Source organism: Hyalella azteca, unplaced genomic scaffold (assembly GCF_000764305.2).
Source record: "Hyalella azteca isolate HAZT.00-mixed unplaced genomic scaffold, Hazt_2.0.2 contig10027, whole genome shotgun sequence".
Classification (NCBI taxonomy): domain Eukaryota; kingdom Metazoa; phylum Arthropoda; class Malacostraca; order Amphipoda; family Hyalellidae; genus Hyalella; species Hyalella azteca.
The window spans coordinates 39751-59479 of NW_025940079.1; the positions used below are offsets into that span (position 1 = coordinate 39751).

Genomic DNA, 19729 nt, shown 5'->3' on the forward strand with positions numbered 1-19729 from the left:
TAGTTTTTGTATTATGGATCTCACCACATGTTGAGGGATATTGTTTCTACCCCCTCAAATCTCATTGAACCCCCTTCACCCCATTGAACCTCCTTCACCCCATTGAACCCCCTTCACCCCATTTAGCCCTTCTCACCCCATTGAACCCCTCCCAGTAAACTGAAGCACATGATCTCAGTGCAACTTTTCATTCAGTTCAAATTTTCTTTGCCCCGTAACTCAACCAGGTGAACTAAGCATGTTCAGCCATCATTTAATTGACAATCTTTTAATAAATAGTTTCAACCGGAACCGAATAACCTGAACAGAATGTCTGAGTTGGTCATTATTTCAAACTTTTATTATTATTTTGAAGCGTTGTGTTTATTTTTGTCCGATATTACAATATTTAGTATTTTACCCACGTTTTATTCTTTTATCGATTTTTTTTTCTTTCTTTATTACAAGTCTCTTCGTATTATGACGTATGCTTCAAACTTTGTATAGCAAGTTTGACGATAAACTTGATGAAGTGAAACAATGATTCTGTAGTAAAGTTAGTTCGAAATTTTCCGGGATGACTTTGCGAAAATATGCAGAAAGATTTATTCAAAAATATAATTTTCTATATGAATTGTTGATGGATTTCGGCCGTTTCCATGAAACGTCATCTAAATAGTTCGAACTAATTCTTCAAAATAGGTTCTGCAATCGAAAAAAATTGATAGAGTATATACTTAGAATCTACCACCTCAAACGTTAAGCTTTTCTTTTTTATCTTCAAGTATTTTTTCTTTATACCGAAAAATCGCACCGATTTCCAAAGCTCTAATTGATATTATTTGTGACTAATTCGTTTATAATTTTGATATTCCTTCAGATCGTTCATTTTTTATTGTGCACGTTTAGTTCCTGTAATGTGCAATCATGTTGATAACAGTTTAGTTATATTTTTACAACAAAGCGACCTGTCACTTTCTGGGTAATTTTCTTCAGTAGCGATTTGACCATTTCTTAGTTCCGAGGTATTAAATATCAAATATCTTGCTAGATATCAAATATCTTACTAGATATCAAATATCTTACTAGATATCAACTATCTTACTAGATATCAAATATCTTACTAGATATCGAATATCTTACTAGATATCAACTATCTTACCAGATATCAGATATCTTACTAGATATCATATCTTGCTAGATATCAAATATCTAACTTTTTATGTACCGCTCACTTCAAATACTCACAAAGATGATGAAAGTCGCGTAAGGAATACCGAGAAATTCTTAGAAATACCGTACATTGACGTACACGTAGGATTTGATGAAACGTTTCCTGGGTAACAATTATATTTTAAAATAGAATTTTTTCAATTCACATTAGTTGAAAAAGTGATCTTTTCTTATTATTGTCTGAAATGAATAACGAAACAAGTAATTTAGTCGAAGATTTTAGAGGTATTGAAGCAGTTCTGTTTTATTATAGTTGTTGAAACAAAATATTTCTTCAGGATATTGTTATCTCAATATTGTAATAGACTTTCATGCCATTTATGTCAGCTTTTAATCTACTGTAAATTGCAATATTTTTAACGGATTTTCAACCTAACGCAAGATAACAATAGATTGAAAGATTGTTTACAAAGTTCAGAGTTTAATAGGATTAATATGAATGTTTCGAACTTTGTTTGGCCAAAACCTGAATTCTCTGGTTTATCATGGAAATGAGCAGTCATAAAAATAAACGAGTCACATTGTCCTAATAGTGACACAGTTTCTGCACGTATCACTGATACGTCATTTTGTAAGACCAAACTGGGTCAGGTTGACTCACGCAAGAGTAAGAAGTGCAGCGCTATTCGGACAACGTCTCTCTCATTTTTCTGACTGAATTTAATTTTATGAATGGGTTCCATATTTAAATTGATTTAAATGACCAATTTACCGTCGATATCGTTTTAATTGAGCGCCTCAAGTTGGAAATGTGAGAAAAATTGATTTTTATAATGTTATAATTTAGAAAAAATGTAATAAATTTTAGTGGCTCTCTGATTTAAAAGTTTGTGTTGTTATAAACGACCCGAAAATGTTATGTTTGAGTCATTTGAGTTACTCGAGATATTTTTTGTATAAGTTAATTCTGTCATGAACTTTTAAAATGCAATTACATTTATCTCATTTGTTCCGTTCCAGAACGATGATGAGTTGTGTTGACATCATTACATTTATTCTAATGGATTGTGCAAAATATCTTTTTGCTTGTAACGCCACTGATCATTTATATACTTCATGCCTTTATAAAAATTCACTAATTTCTTTTTTGTCAATGATGTTACACGATATTTCTCTTGAACATCTGCTGGAAGTGATTCATGATAGTTAATATAATTATTTCTCATTAAATAATGATGAATAATTCGCTATGCATTATCATTCATCAAATACTGTAACTGGGACGATACGCCAATGTGCCTTGCATTTCATGTAATCTTACTGTATGTGCATAGCAACATCACAATGTATTACATTCATGTCTTCATTTTCCTGTCTCAATAATATGCATCTTCTTTAATTCTCAGATACACAATGCGACGGTATAAATTTTTTTCTGTTCCGATTTAAAATTTTGAAACTGACGTTTTAAATTCGAATTTTCAACTCCCATTTATACTTGTATCCCTCTTACCCCCCCCCCCTTAGGCGTAAGGGGGCAAAACGCCCCCCTAGATTTGTAGTGTTTGGCGCTTGACAGGCCGTGCATGTCTGTCTGTTACTGTCAACCACAGGATCTTTGGTAATAAAGTGGAATAATTTATACAGATGTATACTTCACACACAACTGTCATCCTCAGGCGCGTGTAAACAATGTCCTGTTAACACGTGTAAACAATGTGACTCACGGGCACGTGTAAACAATGTGACCAACGGGCACGTGTAAACAATGTGACTCACGGGCACGTGTAAACAATGTGACCCACGGGCACGTGTAAACAATGTGACCCACGGGCACGTGTAAACAATGTGACTCACGGGCACGTGTAAACAAGATGACCTACGGACAGTTCCTAGTCGCCAGTTAATAACAGATTTACTCTCGCATATGAACATCCGAAAACTTCATTAACATTTCGAATTAATTCAATTACTGTTCTATGGTACATATTTCTGTAGTGGATCTAAAAAATGAATTGGAGAATCAGCAAAAACAGGATTAGATTGCACTTGTTTATCTACAAATGAGAGCTATCTTATTTTGTAACATTAAAGTAACATTCGCAGCGTGACCGAAATGATAAAACATATAATATATCAACAGGTCTGATATAAATCATAAAATTTTAAACACTAGTATTAAAGTGAAAGGTAATCGGCAATCAGACAATCGGCCAATTTTCACTGCAATTTGCATGAAATAATAAAAAAACTTTATATTCATCTTTTACAGTAGTTACAACATTCATAATGTACCTATGGTAATAGAATTTACAGAAAATGCTACTGGATTCAAAATGTTGATAATGAAATTCTGGTGCTATTTATAACTAGTTGCACGAGCATTTAATGTAGAATAAAGACATGAACGAGAAAAAATTGAATGTACTAATCTTTGAAAATTAAGTATGTCTGGAGAATCAAAGTAAAATTAGACCTTATTATTACTTACAGCTATAATGCCAGCATATTTTTTCATTCATTAAGAATATAGTTAAAGTAACAGCGATGTCATTCTCCACTAACATTCTTTAAGTAACTTCTGTAATGATAACACCTTATGCTGCTTTAAAATATCTGTTTGGAGACAACGAATAAGGATCTGGTTGAGTAATCGGTGTAATTAAGATTAAAAGGGTACGTGGAAAAATGGCTTAAAAGAAGGCTGTGGGATTTGAGAAAGAAGGCTTAAAAGAAGGCTGTGTGATTAAAAAATTGCTTAAAAGAAGGCTGCGTGATTTAAAAAAAAAGGCTTAAAAGAAGGCTGCGTGATTAAAAATAGGCTTAAAAGAAGGCTGCGGGATTAAAAAAAGGCTTAAACGAAGGCTGCGGGATTAAAAAATTGCCTAAATGAAGGCTGCTGGATTAAAAAATGGCTTAAAAAGAAGGCTGCGTGATTTAAAAAAAATGGCTTAAAAGGAGGCTTCGTTATTTGAAAAAATGGTTTAGAAGAAGTCTGCATCATTAATAAAAATGCTTAAAAGAAAACTGCGTGATTAAAAAATGGCTTAAAAGAAGGCTGCGTGATTTGAAAAAAAAAACATAAAAAAAGGCTGGGTGATTGGAAGAAATGACTAACACGAAAGCTGGGTGATTGGAAAAATGGCTAAAAAAAAGGCTGGGTGATTAAAAAAATTGCCTAAAAGATTAATAGTCAATTTTATAATGCTAATCTTAGACATGCGCGTTGTGACATTGCAGCGGGTACTTAAAAATTGTTTCTTGTGACAATGATTTAGAATACTGTAGTTATTCTCATACATAGCCTATTGTGACATTTTAAAGTCTTCAAATGAGTATTTCAAGTTTTCAAATGGTGAGTAGATTATTTGCTTTTATATCTATTGAAATGTAAAGAACGGAACATTTTTTTAAGTACTTTAACTTGCTCCAATTTCTTCCAACTATTATTTACTAATAGAACATTCCGTTAATTTAACGCATAATTAAAATTATATCAATATAAAAATTGCAAAAAGATGAAATTTCGTGAATTCTGCAAGCACACCGCGTCACTAGTGCGAAAGTTATTGCAATTTCATGTCATTCAGAAAAATGAATTGGTCAAACTGTGCAGATAGTGACACAATTTTACGCACAGCACAAGCGCTGTTGGGACAAAGCCACAAATAATTTTTTGAGTGATTCATCCTGCACCTTGAAAAGCGTCTAGCAAGAAAAAACGCTACATTTAATAGGAGGGAAAATCTTGCAACATGCTAGGCAACAGAAATAGTGAACTAGAATTTATCAAATATTTCCTCTCAATATCAAGGTTACTTTTCCTCTAGATTCAATTCCATTCTATCACTGCTACACTGTTAGAAAAAACGGTGAAAAAACGGTCCCACTGGCGTTCTAGTGGCCGGTCGCCCCGTGAAAATAAACTGTTTCGCCGTTTTTATCAGATGTTTTACGGATTTCTGGTGTTAAATTAGAATAAAAAACGGCGACACGGTTTCTTTTCACGTGCCGACCGGCCACTGAAACACCGGTAATACCGTTAACGATAATTTTTCTAACAGTGTAGAAAAAAGGGACTACAAGCAGATTGCGTCTTTACAAACTTTTATACTGAAATACTTGCTTGTCGACCACTTGTCACTAGTCCCTTATCGATGCTACTATCATGCACCTAGTACATCTATGCATCATTATTCAAGAGATAGCTTAACACTTAAACTATCATTTAACCACGTCATTAAATGTAACACTGGAGTTATTCACCTACAAGTAATATTTTCATTACAGAAACAGTGTAAGAACCGAACGATCGTAAGTGTTAGCTACGTAACTACCCAGTAAAAATTTACGGACGCGGCAGCTTCTGATTACCAGAAGCTGGGGCGACTCTAAATTTTGTTAGGGTAACGGCGCACTCAGAGGAATGAGTGAGACATTGTCCAAATAGCGATGCACTTCTTGCCCTTTTGAGAGTCATCCTTGCCGAGCTTGACCCTGCAAAGGAGCGTGTGTGTCACTGCAGTAAGTGTGTCACAATTTGCAAAGGAGCGTCAGCTGCAGGAAGTGTGTCACAATTTGCACAATACGACTCATCAATTTTTCTTAGTGCGCGGATTGTTTTCCTCTATTTAATATTTTCTTACCTTGACTGCGCACTAATCAGGGACCATAATTTCAAAAATTGCTACGTGAACGTAAGTACTTACGCTCTATTTTCTTGTCTATGATTAAGTGAACGTAAGTACTTACGCTCTATTTTCTTGTCTAAGATTAAGTGAACGTAAGTACTTACGCACTATTTTCTTGTCTGTGATTGGTAGATTTTGCTTGAAAGGCCGTCAATGATTGGCTGATGAACTTACGATCTCTTAACTTTTTTTTGAAAGTACAGGCCCAGGCAGCAAATTAAATAAGTGTGTTACAGAATTAGTAATTAACTATGAAGTTGCTAGTTGTCAATGAATGCAACCAGGATGTAGCGCGTGCCCTTGGTTGTTTGCAACCCCTCATGGTAGTGGGTGAGGCGACCAGGATGCATCAGCGCCCAACCCATCCTGGTGTCAACCACCGAGCAGTTGTACCTGCAACCATGGCTGGGTTGAAAATATAATTCAACCTATTTCACTGATGCTTCACTGTACGTAATACGAAATAAATGCATCTCTGGCAAAACTGAGATATTTCCGAGCAGTTGTACCTGCAACCATGGTTGGGTTGAAAATATAATTCAACCTATTTTATGTAACCTATTTCAACCTATTTTACGTGACCTATTTCAACCTATTTTATGTAACCTATTTCAACTTATTTCATGTATGAGGTCTTGGGAATTGATACTTTCTTTGCTTATGCTTAAATTTTCGCCAAATCTTTTTAGTTCGATACATCAAACAAAAGAATAATAATCGATTTAGTTTTATATATTAGACACCATTACATCATTCAATTAAGGTATCATCTATTTTTCACTCGATTATGTATAGATGTACATTTGATTAACGTGAATAAAGTGCACCATTTTATAATTAAAAAATTACTCAACTGCACAAAACAATTATGATAAACATCCAAGAGCTAAAAAAACCTTTGTCTCTGCCACAATCTTTTCCTTAAAACTAAAAATAATAGTTAACCATTAACTACGCTCGCTTTACCAGGCTTCAAATAGTTTTCAATAAACTTCAATGATGATGCATAACAGGCTGTTATTATTACTAATACAATCTAGGATTTGAAAGCTGTACACAAAATTATTTCATATGCTGTCATACATGTTAAGATTCTTTTAACATTTCTAATTATTTTACTGAATAATATTGATAATTATTAACGTGAATCAAGGGCAGCATTTTATAATTGAAAAATTACTCAACTGCACACAAAACATCAATGATAGACATCCGAGAGCTTAAAAAAGTCTCTATCACTGCCACAATCTTTTCATTAAAAGCTTAAATAAAAGTTAACATTATATTGAATAATATTGATGATAATTAATTCTGACCTGATGAAGCGTGCTCCTCCACCCTCATAGTCGATGCCAGGCCTATTCAGGCCTACGTTGATGGTGTACGTGGAACTGTCGTGATGCGGTCTAAGGAAAGATTGTTCAGTAGGCCGATAACGCACCACAAAAATCAAGTCCGCTCGGGCATCGCTTGTGTATCCGAGGTAAACCTTCTCAGCCAAAGGCTTAATGTATTCCTTCAGGATCCAAAGGGCTTCTTGCTGGAATCCTATCTGCGTCATATGGATATCTACAGTCGGTACGTTCTCATATCCACCGGAAATTCGTTCGTCCGTATTCTTACCACCGGACCACTCCCCATAGTCTTCCATGGTCTCGATGAGGTCTGTACAGAACCGTTCAGAGAAAACTGGGAACCAATACACGTCTGGACATGGAAGTTCATTAAGTGTGCTCAGGTTTAAGGCTTTATAATAATCCGGATGCAGATACCGAGCCTCCCAATCTTCCCTGTTCATGGCTACGTGCCATAAATCTGGGTGCAGTTTATCCACGGGATATAGGGCGTTATCCACCAGGTGTCCGTAGTGTTCTAGGTTTACGGCGTACATAAGAACGTCCTGGGAATAAACATGAGTTATTAAAATTATTACAATAAATAAATCAGTTTCTATTTCGAAACTTATATTCTAAATAAATATCCGTAGAAATCTGTTATGGCTTCCTATGAGCTTTAATTGTATATTAATGGATAAATCTTGGAGTGCGAAAATTTCGCTACAGCAACTTTTTTCGAGCACGACTAAAACAAGATTCAACAGGAAAAAACTTGAATTTCAACTGATGTAGCTCAATCACATATTTGGGAAAAAATAAAATTCGCGAAAATCTCGAAAGTTGAAATTAAAAACCGCACTATTTCCTAATTTATAAGCGTTTCAGCGTTACGTTTTACGTTCCAGCGTTTCAGCGTTTTGAAAACTGCATTAAAATTTATGGACTCGTTCTAGATACAGTATATATCTCAATATCAACTGCTATATCGATTTTTTCAATATCCCCTGCTATATATTAAATTTTATTCACTCATTAAAATTGTAGCACCTTTAACTGTGGAAAATTCGGAGAACAAATTGGAATTTTCTGCTAATCTACTTATTAAATCACAAGAACCTAAAAAAATATATAAAATTTCCAAATAATATCGTTAGCGTACGATTTATCGCGTATAATGAAGCAAATTGAGATTGAATCTGAATTGGTATAACTGCATAATAAAGACAGAAGCATCTAATAAAACACACAGAGCTTTACAATATAGATAATAGTACAGTTCAATTAATATTTAATCACCACAATAGTTCGCTTTAGTATTTCAATTTCTTCATAGAACTAATTTGGCCGAAATCGTTCCTCTTTGATATGTAAATAAATCACATATAAAGTAATTCATCAATCAATTCTGATGTTGACCCCCAAATAAATGGAAAACTATACCTACACAAAAATTCGTTTCAATTATAAAATCTGATTTATATTACACTGGATAACTGTAAAAACTTATCAACCGGTAGAAAATTTTAAAACTCAGTTTTTATTTGAGATGTTTTGGAAAATATTACGAAGATAGGGGTGTTTCGATGCCGTATACTCCATGAAAATTCACAATAATAACATTTCAAAAAATGAGTGTTAAAAAAATATTTCAAACATTCAAATATAAGGCAATTACTGGCGTCGTACCTTAGCTCTGTAGTTGGTTGCCATGGCGATGTCAGCGTCGAAGAGATTATGTATGTAATTTGGTCGCAGTTCTTCGTCTTCTAGCACCGACTTCTGTATTAAATACACCCCACTGATGTATGGAACTGCCCAGATGCCCCTGCAAACAAAAAATTAATTATTTTCTTGAACATTTTTATTTGTCAACGACAAAAGGTTAAGCTTATAGTAAAGGTTTACTACTCAACTAAGATAGAATGATAGTTTATAGCCAAATATCATTGTCAGCTGATAAATGATAATCAAGTCTTGAAAATCAATCAACAAACAACAAATGATATATAAGGGTACTCAAGGACTGGGCACGGTAAACCCTCACTGCATTAGAGGACTGGCATGGTAAACCCTCACTGCATTAGAGGCCTGGGCACGGTAAACTCTCACTGCATTAGAGGACTGGGCACGGTAAACCTTCACTGCATTAGAGGACTGGGCACGGTAATACCCTCGGTAATAAGAAGCTTTGCACTGCAAAGTAGATTGCAACGTAAACCCTTGATGAATCGCTAAGGCTTTGCATCTCAAATGCCCAACAAATGCTAATAAAATCTAGATGGAACGATACAAGCCTTGCATTATTTAGAAACTAAGCGGTGTATACACTTAATAATCAAGATACAGTGCTCGATGATGAGACAAGTCTATTATATTATGATGCTAGCCGATTAAAAAACGTTCAAGGGTTTAATGTCCAATTTAACGTCGGGTGTGGAGAGATTGGACACATCGAAACTACTCGTACAATTTAATTGAAAATTCGAAATTAAAATGTGGAATCAAACATAAATTTTGACATTTCGACAGCTTGTCCTTATGCATTTAACTTGAACCATATCTTAAGAATTAATTCAAAGAAAGATCCCCCGACACTAAAAATAGAATGAAAACATGTGAACATGTTCACGAGTAAACAAGTGAACATGTTCATGAGTAAAACAAGTGAACATGTTCATGAGTAAAACAAGTGAACATGTTCATGAGTAAAACAAGTAAACATGTTCATGAGTAAAACAAGTGAACAAGTTCATGAGTAAAACAAGTGAACAAGTTCATGAGTAAAACAAGTGAACATGTTCGTGAGTGAAACAAGTAAACATGTTCATGAGGATAAAAAGTGAACATGTTCATGAGTAAAACAAGTAAACATGTTCATTAGTAAAACAAGTGAACATGTTCATAAGTAAAACAAGTGAACATGTTCATGAGTAAAACAAGTGAACGTGTTCGTGAGTAAAACAAGTGAACATGTTCGTGAGTAAAACAAGTGACCATGTTCATAAGTAAAACAAGTGAACATGTTCATGACTAAAACAAGTTAACATGTTCATGAGTAAAACAAGTGAACATGTTTTTGAGTAAAACAAGTGAACATGTTCAGGAGTAAAACAAGTGAACGTGTTCATGAGTAAAACAAGTGAACATGTTCATGACTAAAACAAATGAACATGTTCATGAGTAAAACAAGTGAACATGTTCTTGAGTAAAACAAGTGAACATGTTCATGAGTAAAACAAGTGAACATGTTCAAGAGTAAAATAAGCGAACACGTTCAGGAGTAAAACAAGTGAACATGTTCAAGAGTAGAACAAGCGAACATGTTCATGAGTAAAACAAGTGAACATGTTCATGAGTAAAACAAGTGAACATGTTCAAGAGTAAAACAAGCGAATATGTTCATGAGTAAAACAAGTGAACATGTTCATGAGAAAAACAAGTAAACATATGCAGGAGCAAAACAAGTGAACATGTTCATGGGTAACATGAATCTTGGTGATAAAGTGGTAACATGAGCGTCCGAGCGAGGCGATATTCCAGATATTATTTATTTCTATATTGTCGATATCTGGAAGATGTTTTTGCTGTGGTACCCTTAGAAAATATTACAATGTACAGTAATCAATTACTGAATCAGCGAATGAGTGTGAATGAGTTTCAAAAAAAAAAAACGAAATTGACTGTCATTAATTGTTGTATAGATAGATTAGGTAGTGCATATACTGGGTATATGCACTACACTGGGTATACTGGGTATATATGTTATGACGCAGCACAAGCTTTCTGTAAAATAACGAGAACATTTAAAACTTATCAAGATAACGAAGCGAGCAAATGTACAATATATTGATCGTGTTTTACTAATTACTAATTAATTTTTTAATACCCATTAGATTATGCCGCAGTCCAAGGGAGCCATGCTGAGTTTAAAGTCCCGCAGAACTTCACATTTTTTGCTGAATAACAAATATACAAAATTTGGCAGGATTAGACATTCAATAATATGAATAATATTAATAATATTATTCATATTATTAATATTAACGCATTCTTTGCAGACTACATTTCAGAATTATTTTCTTCAGTTTCGTTCTTAATCGTTTATAGCGCATTTTCTCATTTATGGAAAAAATGCACTATTGTGCTCGCCATGTCCGTCCGTCTGTCTGTCCGTCTGTTTGTCCGTCCGTGACTTCATATTTTCGTCGACGAGAAAATGCGCTCTCTGTCACTCACTGCAGTGAGTACTGAGTTATATTTTTTGAAATATTTTTCACGATAATTTAACAATTTATGAAATAATAATGAATTTAAATTTTATAGTAAATGTGTAAAAAATGCTTCTGAATCAAATAGCTTTAAAATATGTGAATAATAATTGTAATTTTACATGGAGCACCATGACGTCTTGAAAGATATTTTGCTATTCGTATAATAAGTTTGACAACAAACAAGTATTCAATCTTCAATATACTTCCTGCTTAAAAACATGCATCATTTTACAATATTGTTTACGTTTTACATATCCAATGAAAGTTCCATGTTCTTGAAGTATGATTAAATTTTAACAAAATTGGCTCAGCAATATAACGGGGACGCAATATAAATTCCCGGAAAGCATAAAAAATATTGCCTTAGCGCAGCTCGCATGCTTAAGATATTATTTTTCATCGAAAATATGTTTAAAAAATATAAATAGCTCAATTATGCAGGGGCTATATTGCTTAGCGCTCCGTAAATTCTGAAAAATTGACGAACGTAACAGGTTTTCGGCATTAACAAAAATGTTGGGAAAATTTCGAGGAAATTTACAGATTTTCCAGGCAGGTCAACTACGAGATTTCTGAAGAATTACTCGAAAAAGAGTGTTGAGAATTTATTTGATCAAATCTAAATGATGAAAGCTAAATGCTATACCTATATTTTATTTAAATCGTAAACTGTTAAGTAATGTATTCACACTTTGGTCGAAAATTTATATTGTGTTGAATGCATTAAATACAGTACGTACTCCGGTGAATTTTAGAACCTAGCCTATGCAAAAGTTAAAAAAATTCTATTACGACATAAAAATATAATAAAAAAATGTAATTAGATTTGAGAGAAGATTGGGAAGATAAAATAGAGAGATAATTTTTTAGCACATCTCTTACGAATGTGGAGACAATGCTTTCTGCCTTCAGAATATCACGAATATCATTATTTTCACAAATAAATAAATATAAGCTACATTGAAAAAAAAAACTTAAAAAGCGCTGATATCTATCATATACTCTATCATATACTCTATAATATTAATGAATAAATATCTGATCCGGTGGTAGTACACAATGTCATGAGGCAGCACAAATTATGACAAAATTAAGCCAAAATGTGGCATCATAAACTTATCCAGCATTTAGGGTGTGCTGGGCAGCAAAAGACGAGCATAGAAGCTTCAAGCAAAGACCAAAGTCAAAGAAAAATCCAAGCCAAAATCAAAGACACACAAGCGCTAAAATCAAAAACACACCAGCACCAAAACCAAAGACACACCGGCACCAAAATCAAAGGCAAATCCACGCTTAAATCAAGACGCACCAGCGCCAAAGTCAAAGCCACGCCAGCACCAAAATCAAAGTTACACCAGCATCAAAATCGTAGGCAAATCCACGCTAAAATCGAAGACACACTAGCGCTAAAATCAAAGACACACCAGCACCAAAATCAAAGACCAATCCGCGCTAAAAGTCCCCGTCAACAGAAGGAGCTTCTCATAAAGGCATCAACTATAAAGCTTGTTCAGCGCCCCAGCCTCAACTTCATCTGATATCAAAGAAGACGCGCGGCACAACGCACAACTCTTGCAAGATGATATCCTGCATACAAGTTCTTAGTTGAATTTCATGTCTGGCGAGGCAGTACGCGTTAAAATATTTAGAAATACAGTTACCTAAAAATTTGGGACATATCCATTAACATGGCATGATCTAAAGACGAATGATATATGTATGTCACTTAACATATTGATGTTTAATGATATTCAGAATATATACAATTGGAAGTAAAATGTTGCGCATCTAAAATACCTTGAATACAATGAGAATTTGAATAGTGTCGATTTCCAGTCGGTATGAAATCGAATAAGTCATAATCGATATCACAAATACGGCGAGAGATTTTGAACACAATTACCGCATTTATTAACCCTTGCCTAACCAACACTTGGTGGTTATGTTAAATATTAGCAGACGAATTAATTGTCTGCTAAACGTTTCGATTAGTTTTTAGAAAACCACAAAATGGTCTGCTATAAATGACAAACACTCATAAATAATTTTCAATTAGAACTTCCTGGTTTGCTCGACAGCAGAGAACAATTCAAGGCCTCGTATTGATATTTTTTGGCCTCTATTTATTTGTGTTAAATAATACACTTTTATTTTTACTTATGACGAATAGCATCGCGCTGTTTAGTCTACATTTCCTAAATAATTAGAAATGTCTTGCAGAGTTCTCATGTACAGGATATTTAATGGCATGCCCCCGGTTCAGTAGAAGGTTTATGTGTTCACACTGCGAAAATAATTGGTTCTCGTCTGAGCAATACGATAGGTCAGGCCAAATACAATCAATTAATTAACCATTATCGTACAAATCTGCCTACATCATTGTTTTGACGACCCGTGATGTTATTCTGTCTCAAATGTATCGGTCTCGTTTGTACCTATTAAAAAATTTAAATCTTTAATGTAATTTGCCTGAATTTTTAGTCATAGTTTAACTTACTTTCTTACTTAAAGGAATTAAGAATTCTAAATTTCTCCAATACTTTTTCTAATATACGAGGACAGGATATCTATACATATAAAAATTATATGTTACAAGATTGAAAATATTACTAAATTAAATTAGAAAAAACATTAGAGGATCCTAGATTTTGAAAAGTCGATTTCATATAAACCTTAATTGTTATACATTATAGCGATAAAATACTTTTTTGCAGAAGTACTAAAACAAATTCCCTGCCGCCATTCCAACAGCATCACTCACTTAAAAACTGCTAATTTTCTCAAAACTTTAAATTTAGTTCTGATAAAGTTTAGTCATAACATTCATTACATCCAGTATTTCACGTACATTCTCTCGCTTTGAAATATTCGGACATATATTAAAATTTTATAATAGTGTTACCTTTAATATTAAACAAAGTTCATTCAGCATGCACCTACGTTGGCCACAACCTGAAGCTCTGCAAGCGCCAGGATTTAATTGGCAAACTTCACACACAATGCCTGGCAATCGCTTCAATGCGGGAAATATTGCCGAATTTTAAATCTGCTGCGTTATGAAATAAAGGCTACTGAGCCTTTGTGTTATAACGCACGTGAGCCTTTGCTTCATAACGCACGAGAGCTTTTGTTTTATAACGCACGAGAGTCTTTGTTTAATAACGTACGTAAGCCTTAGTTTTATAAGGCACGAGAGCCTTTGCTTCATGACGTACGTGAGCCTTTGTTTTATAACAAACGTGAGCATTTGTTTTATAACGTACGTGAGCCTTAATTTTACAACGTACGTGAGCCTTAATTTTACAACGTACGTGAGCCGCTGTTTTATAACGTACGTGAGCCTTTGTTTTACAACGTACGTGAGCCTTAGTTTTATAAAGTATGAGAGGCTTTGTTTTATAACGCAAGTGAGCCTTTATTTTATAACGTACGTGAGCCTTTGTTTCACAACGTACGTGAGACTTTGTTTTATAACGCACGTGAGCCTTTGTTTTGATGTTAAAGTTAAAGTATCTACAATGAAGCATAAACTACAAATTGCAAACACATGTGCATCAACGATAGAGATTATACAATACATAAAATTATCTAAGATGAACCAACACCAAAATCACAAAAAATAATGAGAATCAAAGACACACCATCACTAAAATAAAAAAACACACCAGCACCAAAGTCAAAGACACACCATCACTAAAATCAAAGACACACCAGCACCAAAGTCAAAGACGCACCATCACTAAAATCAAAGACACACCAGCACTAAAGTCAAAGACACACCATCACTAAAATCAAAGACACGCCAGCGCCAAAATCAAAGACACACCTGCGCCAAAAAAGGCACAAAAAAATATGGAGCGATGTGCACTTTAGGTTATGATGGCAGTCATTATAAATAAATAAGAAGAACAACAATACAGGAAAACTCAGAAAAAAGAACGAGTCAAGTTGTCCAAATAGAGATAGATACTCTTGTTGGACGTAGCACTGCTACGTCTTTTTGCATTTCCAAACTGAGTCATGATGACACACACAGGGGCAAAAAATGCATCGCTACTTTGACAAAGTCCCATTTATTTCACTGAGAGTTCCGAGGGGAACCTCTGCAGATAAGCACGGCTGAAACCAGAACCGGAACCAATAATGGGCACTCGAGGTTCTCAGAGCAGCCGTGGTTCTCAAAAAAAACCTCACCGCCAGGAAACTGAGCGCACAATTGTAGGTTCTCAGGAACGCAATGTTTTGAACATTTTAATGCTCACGACGCTCACGTTATGATGCCTTAACAGATTTTTTATTATTCAATAAATAATGATAAGAATTTTTGTAATATTTTTTCAACTACTCAAAATTGTCCTCATTTCATTTCTAAATTTTGTATTTTTTTCGGCCATTATCCTTCAGGCCCTCATAATATAGTAAAGCTTATATAATATATAACGCTATTAATAATAAATAAATTAGCATTAAAATATTAATATATACCTTACAGATATTCGGAAAACAAGTATCAACAAGACGCGCTCCAATTTTCATAACCTTTCTAAACCTATATAAAAATCGTACAATCTTGTTCTTGTTCATTGTTATTCACATTTCATTTATAAACATAGAACTTCTGTGAGACTCATTGTGAAAAGCAATAGTGATGTCCGTTGACAACGGATAGGTTTTTTCATACGTGAATTATAAGAATTTAGAACATGGACGGTATTGTAAAAAATGATTAAAAATATTTAAAATAAGCTTAAGTACGATTATTTTTCAGTACGATAATGTAAGCTACACCTTAGATTATCCTTACCTAACTTTTCCCAATGAATCGTACAGCTGGATAGTCAAAATTCTTACAAGTATCGAGAAAAATCTCATGATATTGATTCAATACTTGTACTTAGTCACGATCACCTTAGTACTTAGTCATGAACACCTTAGTACTTAGTCACGATCACCTTAGTACTTAGTCACGATCACCTTAGTACTTAGTCACGATCACCATAGTACTTAGTCATGATCACCTTAGTACTTAGTCACGATCACCTTAGTACTTAGTCACGATCACCTTAGTACTTAGTCACGATCACCTTAGTACTTAGTCACGATCACCTTAATCACGATCACCTTAGTACTTAGTCACGATCACCTTAGTACTTAGTCACGATCACCTTAGCACTTAGTCACGACCACCTTAGTACTTAGTCATGATCACCTTAGTACTTATTCATGATCACCTTAGTACTTAGTCATGATCAACTAAGGACCAAAAACTGAAATTTTTACCAGTTTTCTCGATTGCCAGGAGACTTGGAATTAAGAAACCCATTATATCTTGATTTTATTCTAAGGAATTAAATATTCCTTGCCTAAATAAAATACACTGTCTTTGCCTTCTTAAATGGATGAAATTGCCTTCACCTACTTAAAATATATTAATTTGTCCTCACCTATTTGAAATATATTAATTTGTAAATAAGATTAAATCACCGTCACCTACTCAAAAAAGTAACTCATCCACAACTACTTGGAATACATTAAATTATCTTCACTACTTAAAAGATTAAATTGGCCTCACACACTTTAAACAAATTAAACTGACATCACATACTTAGAATGAATTTAATCTCCCTCATTTACTTAAAAAGGATTAAGTAGTTCTCAACTACTTAAAATAAATTAACTTATCCTGACCTACTTAAAATAGATTAAACTGTCGAAACTTGTTAAAAATAAACGCAATTAATTACTAAAAAAGGATTAAGTAGTTCTCAACTACTTAAAATAGATTAACTTATCTTGACCTACTTAAAATAGATTAAACTGTCCCAACTACTTAAAATAAACGCAATTAATTAACCCCGCGGGACGTTTTGTGTCGGCAGGCTGGGCTCTATATAAAGCCTGACATGCCTCGCTGGGCTCAGTCTCGCAGCGGCGCCGGTCGAGTGAACAACTTTGTCGCTGTTACCCGACATTACAGAAAGGACTCACAAATTCAAGTGGAATTATTAGACATCCGTTGAATTTAGGCGCTAGATGAATAAGTAGAAAAGTACAATATTGTTGAGTGATTATGTTTCGTATGATTATAAACTTGAAAGTCTTAGGTAAACAGATGATCTGAGAACCTGTAGTATTGTTTACTTATTAGAATTCGATGAAGAGCTTCACGGGAAGGCAGGTTGAACGAACGTAAACAAAGGTAAACAATACTAAACAAACGCAAGAAATACTAAACAAACGTAAACAAAACGTCGGTGAAATGGGAGCGACGAAGAAAGATGCGCACGTGTAGGGTTACAGTACGAATATTTTGTGTCTTTACTGATTTAGAACTTCAGTTATTAAATAAGTATATTGTGTATTCAACTAGTACAGCATAACATTGAAGTGTGTAAATTTTTGTGCTACAGAGGTTAACAGAAATATCACTGCTGTGTAACATCGCTTGATATTTGAATGCTACTTGAAATTGTACTTGAATCGTACCGCAGTACGTCAGTAAGGTTGTTTAAAAATGTACACGAATTTATTGAAACTTTACCACAGATTAGATGTGAAAATTTAGCGATAATATAAATAATGATAATCACGTACATATATATATATGACAAACACTTGCAGCACTGCAACGGGTGCAGCACTGCAGCGTGTGCAGCACTGCAGCATGTGCAGCACTGCAGCATGTGCAGCACTGCAGCATGTGCAGCACTGCAGCATGTGCAGCACTGCAGCATGTGCAGCACTGCAGCATGTGCAGCACTGCAGCATGTGCAGCACTCACATCGACCTGCTGAAGCTGAGGCACAAGGCGGCTCCAGCTGTGAAAAATTAATTAATGCTGTTGTTTACATCAGAGGCCGCGTAAACTTTGTAATCAATAAGCATGACCGTGTCTGTTACTGTTCCACTGTTGTTTTGTTACTGTTACTCTTCCACTGTTGTTTTGTTACATTAATTTCTTAAATCGTGGTAAAATTATTTGATAAAAGTATAGTTTGATCTATAAAATGTGAATGTTTTGTTAACTCAATTTTTTCAAATTTCATTAATCCATTTGATATAAATTGTATCAACTAGTATTGTTTCGTATTGCAGTTCAACGAAAAATATTTCATATCATAAATCTATGGATATAACTATGAGTGAGCTAGAAAAGTATCAATGAACCTATTTTACAAGCTTAATGACTTAAATCTATGGACGTAACTATTAGTTAGCTAAAAAGTATCGTAAATAGCATTTAAAAAAAGTACTGTAAACGTATTTTTGAAAAGATTTTAAAAATTCAGTATAAGCAACGTTTGAGTATCAAACACAGCGACTGGGCGCTCAAACACTCGAGCGTCGGCAAACGGAATCGTTAAAAGCGAGCAAACGCACAACGTTCCTGCGTTAGCGTATCATTAACAAATACTATAATATAAAATACAAAAAAACATTGCATATTAGCATACGGATACAAAATACAATTAAAAAAAGAAAATGCATATCATATGAACATAAAGCATTAGCTTAATAAGCAGTATTATTATTAGTGAGAAATACTTTAAAAAATACGAAATATACTGTATTAGCATTCGGATACAGAAAACTATCAAAGAGTGCGAGTTGATAACATATGGACGGGACGTGCTCGTATTAGTATGAGGATAAGACGTATAATCCAAAGGTTACAAATAATTATCATACGGATACAAAAAAGTATCAAAAATAAGAGAATTTATATCATATTGACGTGACTTATTAATATACGGAAAAGAGGTATAATAAAAAATACAAAGCTTTAGCATACGGATACAAAATACTATAAAAAGATTTCGAATTAACATAAGACGAACTAAAGTATTCGTATATAAAAAAATTATCATCGAAAAGATACAAAGTATTAACATACGAGAAATAGAATAATCATACAGATACAAAAAAAAAATAAATAATATTATGTCAACTTTCATCAACCGGATTAAAAAAGCTCGATGCATCAGGATTATCATAACATCAAACCAGCATACGGAACGACATCGCTTATTTGCAAAGACGCACGACATCAAAGTTAATCCTGAGCGATTCGAAAGCCTGACTATCAATTCCATCTCGCGGACTTGAAATCGAACAAACTTCCAACTTGAGAAGTGGGACGGAATGACAAGCGTTCGCTGTCTTGCATATTAAAGACCATTTGTTAAATTGGTCTGTCAGACTTTACTGAAAGTAAGAAGGGCTAGAATGCATAAAGCGTGGAATAATACAGCGATTTTTCACGCATTCTGAACAATCG

General features: G+C 34.2%; 1 protein-coding gene across 1 annotated transcript in view; it reads right to left on the reverse strand.

Annotated features, from left to right (window-relative positions):
* Nucleotides 1-5995: 5995 nt before the first annotated feature.
* The window catches only part of LOC108679845 (procollagen-lysine,2-oxoglutarate 5-dioxygenase 1-like), a gene marked incomplete at its 5' end in the record, with an annotated part of 90770 nt that continues 77036 nt past the window's right edge, over nucleotides 5996-19729 (reverse strand). Inside the window, 3 exons of the mRNA XM_018168575.2 lie at nucleotides 5996-6236; nucleotides 7160-7743; nucleotides 8867-9005. Coding sequence (XP_018024064.2) covers nucleotides 6104-6236; nucleotides 7160-7743; nucleotides 8867-9005 — 856 coding nt within the window. The remainder of the gene's footprint in view (nucleotides 6237-7159; nucleotides 7744-8866; nucleotides 9006-19729) is intronic.